The sequence below is a fragment of the Chrysochloris asiatica genome, unplaced genomic scaffold (genome assembly GCF_000296735.1).
Source record: "Chrysochloris asiatica unplaced genomic scaffold, ChrAsi1.0 scaffold00021, whole genome shotgun sequence".
Taxonomy (NCBI): Eukaryota; Metazoa; Chordata; class Mammalia; order Afrosoricida; family Chrysochloridae; genus Chrysochloris; species Chrysochloris asiatica.
Genome location: NW_006408539.1, coordinates 16,770,139 through 16,775,039, shown reverse-complemented (window position 1 = coordinate 16,775,039; position 4,901 = coordinate 16,770,139). Strand labels below are relative to the sequence as shown.

General features: G+C 46.8%; 1 protein-coding gene across 1 annotated transcript in view; it reads left to right on the top strand.

Annotated features, from left to right (window-relative positions):
• Positions 1 to 4,901, top strand: part of VPS4B (vacuolar protein sorting 4 homolog B (S. cerevisiae)) — a 34,384-nt gene that overhangs the window by 6,749 nt on the left and 22,734 nt on the right. Inside the window, exon 4 of the mRNA XM_006837581.1 lies at positions 2,722 to 2,789. Within this exon, the coding sequence (XP_006837644.1) occupies positions 2,722 to 2,789 (68 nt within the window). The remainder of the gene's footprint in view (positions 1 to 2,721; positions 2,790 to 4,901) is intronic.

Sequence of the window (4,901 nt, the reverse complement as noted above, 5' to 3'; positions counted from 1 at the left end):
GGTGACCCTGCTGGTATTTAAAATGCCCATGGCATAGCTTCCAGAATCACAGCAACTCACAAGCCACCACAGTACGACAAACTGACAGATGCAGACTTGAGCCCTGTTCTAAATGGAGGGTGTAAATTCTCACCACATCTATTCTGACCATCATTATTTGGGACCAGGAGTGGTTCCAAGTGACAGACTGAGGAAATGGGCCGGGGTTGTCTGGCCTGGTTGGTTTGAAAGCTGAGGGTTTCCAGCTAGCTGTAGGGGATGTGGGCTTCCAGATCAGGATGTGCAGGGACACAGGCTCCCTAGGAAGGAAGTGTCTTGAGGGCTTTGTGGCTTCTCCCATGGGCCTTTCTGAGGCATGAAGATGATGAGACTCAGAGCAGACTGGCTGCCGCAGGCTACCTGGGACAGTTTGAAAGTTGAAAGCTCAGAGTTGTGTAGTCTCTGTTCAGGATATGACCTGGAACTCAGGAGCTCTGGTGGCATCTGAGCATGTTTCTCTTCTGCAGTCATAGTGCTGACGTAAAACCAGGCCAGTCTGACCTGATGACGGAATTTCATTACACAAAAGGCAGGGAGGGCATTTATCAGAAGACCACAACTCCAAACTTGGAATTTCAATGTTAGGAAGAGTTCCATTGGCTCTTGAGAGCCCAGAACCCCAACTCTTGGAGATACCCCTGCTAGCAGAAGCATGGCCTCTTCCCTGTCCGGGGAAGCTCACCTCATCAGGCCCAAAGACCCTGTAATGGTCTCTCTCAAGAGGATCAGCCAGAAGAGGGATGCCACAGCTGGAGTCAGCAGCCACCACTAACAAGCCCACTTGGACTAATTTCAACTAAAAGGACTTACTATAGGGTTTCACTTTGAGAATTTGGGGGCTGAAGAATCAAGTCTGGATTTCTCATAACTAGGAGAAATGCCCTAGCTGAACCAGGGTGGTTCTGGTAGCAATCCCAGCCCCTGCCAAGCACTTAGGGTGCTGGGGAACTGCCTGGAAGATCTCCACCACAGCTTCCTCAACAAAAACTAACGCTTTTGACAGCTTTGAGTCGTGGTGTGCAGCCCCAACCTCATTCTCACATCATCCTTCTAAATAGAGTGGCCTGTGTCCTGTTGGAACAGAAGCCTAGAGCTGACAGTGCAAGAAAGCCCAGTGTGCAGTATCTGCCTCCTGGTAACCCCGCCAACCTAACTTACCAGAAACTCCTGTTTTACAATAAAACCTGTTACCTTTTTTTTTTTTTTTTTCACTTTTTATTCACCTTTATATCTTACGTGAAAAAATGGTGTGATGCCGTAGTTTATTACTTTTCCCCCGCAACATTGTATCATGATGTTATTGTTGTTATGTGCCGACTCCATAGCGACACTGTACAGGGTTTCCAAGGCTATAAATCTTTATGGGAGAAGAAAGCCTCATCTTTCTCCTGCGAAACAGCTGGTAGTTTTGAACTGCTGACCTTGAGGTTAGCAGCCCGATTTGTAACCACTACTCCATTTGTATCATGATATGTAAACTATTTGACATCATGTATAAAGGTTGTAGTATATTCAAATGTATGCTAATCCTTGTTATTGAAATTATATTATTTCTATTTTGTTACAAACAGTGCTGCTATGGTTATCCTTGTGGTCAAATCCTTGAACTCATTTAAAATTCTTTTCTCAGGATAAATCCCTAGATCTGAAGTGTCACGGTTGGTCTTGTTTTAGGAACTGGTTCATATCATCAGTAAGCTTCATCCACATATACCCCCAAAGTAAGGGCTGTAGATCTTGGGACCTTGGATAATAACAATAAGTGTCCTGGGCTTTTTCCCAGAGTGACAGTGGCTTGTAATTCATATTGTGCTTGACCCTGGTTTTTTGTTGGCTTGTTTGTTTTCATTGTTGCTCACAGATCTCCAGTATTCCTCTTAAATCCTTTGTGGAATGAGATGTGGGGCTTGCATTTATATAGTAATACAAATACAGGTATGTCATGGGGACTTGGAGCTGGCATTTGACTTTATTCTTGTGTTTTTTCTTTTTCCTGTTCATAATTCCATTTGATGAATAATGTGCCTGCTTACCATTTGATGGCATATTGCATTAGGCAAATCTGCTGCACAAGACTTCTTTAAAGAGTTTGAGAGCAAAAATGTCAATTTGAAGACTAAGGTGCACCAAATCCAAGTCATGGTATTTTCAGTAACTTCATAGGCATGTGAAAGTAGGCCAGTGAATAAGGAAGGCGTACAAGAATTGATGCATTTGAGTTATGGTTGTTGCAGGGAAATATTAAAAGTACCATGGACCATCAAAAGAACAAACAGATCTGTGCTTATCTCCATACTTAAGACATATTATCAGGAGGGACCAGTCCCTGTAGAAGGATATCATGTTTGGTAAAGTGGAGGGTCAGAGAAAAAGAGGAAGACTCCAGTGAGATGGATTGGCATGGTGGCAGCTGCAGTGGTCTTGGGCATAGCAATGATTGTGAGGTTGGCACAGGATCGTACAGTGTTGCGTTCTGTTGTACATGGGCCGATGAGTTGGTACCGACTCGATGGCACCTAACAGTAACAACCATTTTAATTATGATATTCTTAAAAGTAGTATGGGAATGTCTTAATTTGTTATTTAAATAATGACTGTTTCAGGTTGATCTTTCCATCATTGTTGCCATATTTGATTCTCTAGCAATGACTGATCATTAAGTGGATCAAATTCTTTTTATAGGAATGACAGTGATGGAGAAGGAGAATCTGATGATCCTGAAAAAAAGAAACTACAGAACCAACTTCAAGGTTGGCGTTAGATCTTTATTTTTTTTTTTTTTGCATTAGTAGCTGAAAGACTGGTTGTGAGTTGTTAATTGGAATTGTGCACACAGATATGCTTTGGTCCCAGTCGTCCCAGGCTGGCTGTGTATGAGCACTTCCATAGTGGTCTCCAGTGGCGGCTGTTTGTGTGTGTATTTTTGCATGTACTGAAAATATTGTTGGGCTGTATAGCTCCTTTTAACAAGGCTCTCAATCAGCTTGTTCTCTCTCCTGTTGTCAGACTGGTCGCTTGCAGAGGACTTACATGTGGCTTTTGTGCCTGTTTCTGTGGCTTCTTCAGTGATGGTTTACTTCACGTGTTGTCCCCTGCCTCGTCCCCCGGGTTCTCCCAGGGTGCTCATATGCTCTTGCACATTCTCTGTGGGTTCCACCTGCACCTTCCACACCTGTGGGTATTTCTGTGTGTGGGCTCTACTTTCCACACGCAGAAGACCCTTTGGTTCTGCTCCTGGGAAGGACATAGGTGTTGGCTCCATTCAGATTGGATTCCCATGCAGGGCCCACAGCTTCAAACAGTGTCATCTCAGATGAGTCACCTACCCTATTAGAGTGAGAGAGTCCCCATCTCCACAGTGGAGAGTAAGAACCTTCCATTCGGGGCTATGAAGAGAGTAATAGAAGCATTAGAAAAACACCAAAGGTTATAGCTGACAAATTTTAGGGGCTCTTTTGTATATTAAAAATCATTTGTTTAGTTGCTGGCTTCCTTAATGCTCTGATTTGATTGTCCTTTGCTTTGTTAGTTAATGGTTTTTTAAATTGAATGATGCTCAGCCATCAGTAGTAGGAATTTTGTTTATTTGAATCTTAACTAGTCAAATTGCAACAAAGAAGGATTTTGATTCTGCAGAGGGCTTCAAAGGGTTCTTCAACAAATGAAGTAAAAAATAATGGAATCGAGATATAGGGCTTCCGGTTTGCCACGCGGCCAGGCTGCACTGGTGAGAGGGGCTCCGGGTTCGGGGGAGGGGAACCAGCAAGGGAAACCTTCCTGGGGCGAACCCACACTCTTACAGTCACCATAAGTCTCAGTACTTCAGAATCTTAAACCCGCTTTTTTGAGACATCACTGTACTGAGGAGCTAACTACTGGCTGTTTGGACTTGTGTCCGCCGCAGCATGCAGCTGCAGCCCGGCTCTTTTGGGCTTGGGGGGGCGGGGCTGGAACCAGCTCATGCGAACCCTCCAGTAGTGGGGAGCCTCGAACAGGGAGAGCCACTGGAGACGAGGGGGGCGAGGAGCGGGGGACATTTGCCCTGAAGTGGGATTTCGACATGTACAGTGGGCAGAGAGAAGCAGGAAAAGAGGAAAGACTGTCTGACGTCATCAGGCGCGGACTGTGCCCGCCCTGCCGAACTGCCTCTGTCCCGCCCAATTGGGCTGCGTTCACTGGCCCTGCTGCCGCGCAGCCGAACACCCCTGCCCCACCCAGCTGAGCTGCGTTCGCCAGCAGCCCCTACTCTGCCCAGCTGAACTGCGTTCTCTGGCCCCGCTGCCGAGCGGCCTCTGCCCTGCCCTGCCCAGCTGAGCCACGTTCGCCATACCCTGTCCACCCACTCGGGAACTCTATCTGGGTCTCCTTTTTTTCAGCTAGCTTAGCAGAAGTCCCAGTGTGGCTCTGAGGGTGGGGGCGCCACAACAGAGCCTTTTGAACTATAGGGTCGGTGGTTCAAGCTCACCAGCCGCTCCTTGGAAACCCTATTTGCCTATCTGGGTCTCCCTTTTTTATTTTAAGCTGGTTCAGCAGGAGTCCCAGCATGGCTCTGAGGGCTGAGGCGCCACTACAGAGCCTTTTGAACTTCAGGGCCGGTGGTTCATGCCCACCAGCCGCCCCTTGGGAATCCTATCTGGGTCTCCCTTTTCTTAGCTGGCTTAGCAGGAGACCCAGCAAGGCTCTGAGGGTTGGGGTGCCACTACAGAGCCTTTTGAACTTCAGGGTTGGGGGTTCAAGCTCACCAACCGCTCCTCAGGAACCCTACACAGGGTTGTTATGGGTCGCAATTGACTCGACAGCGCGTAACAACCAGGAGAGGAGGACAAAGTGACCGAAAGAGAGTTAGGACATTAAAGACATAC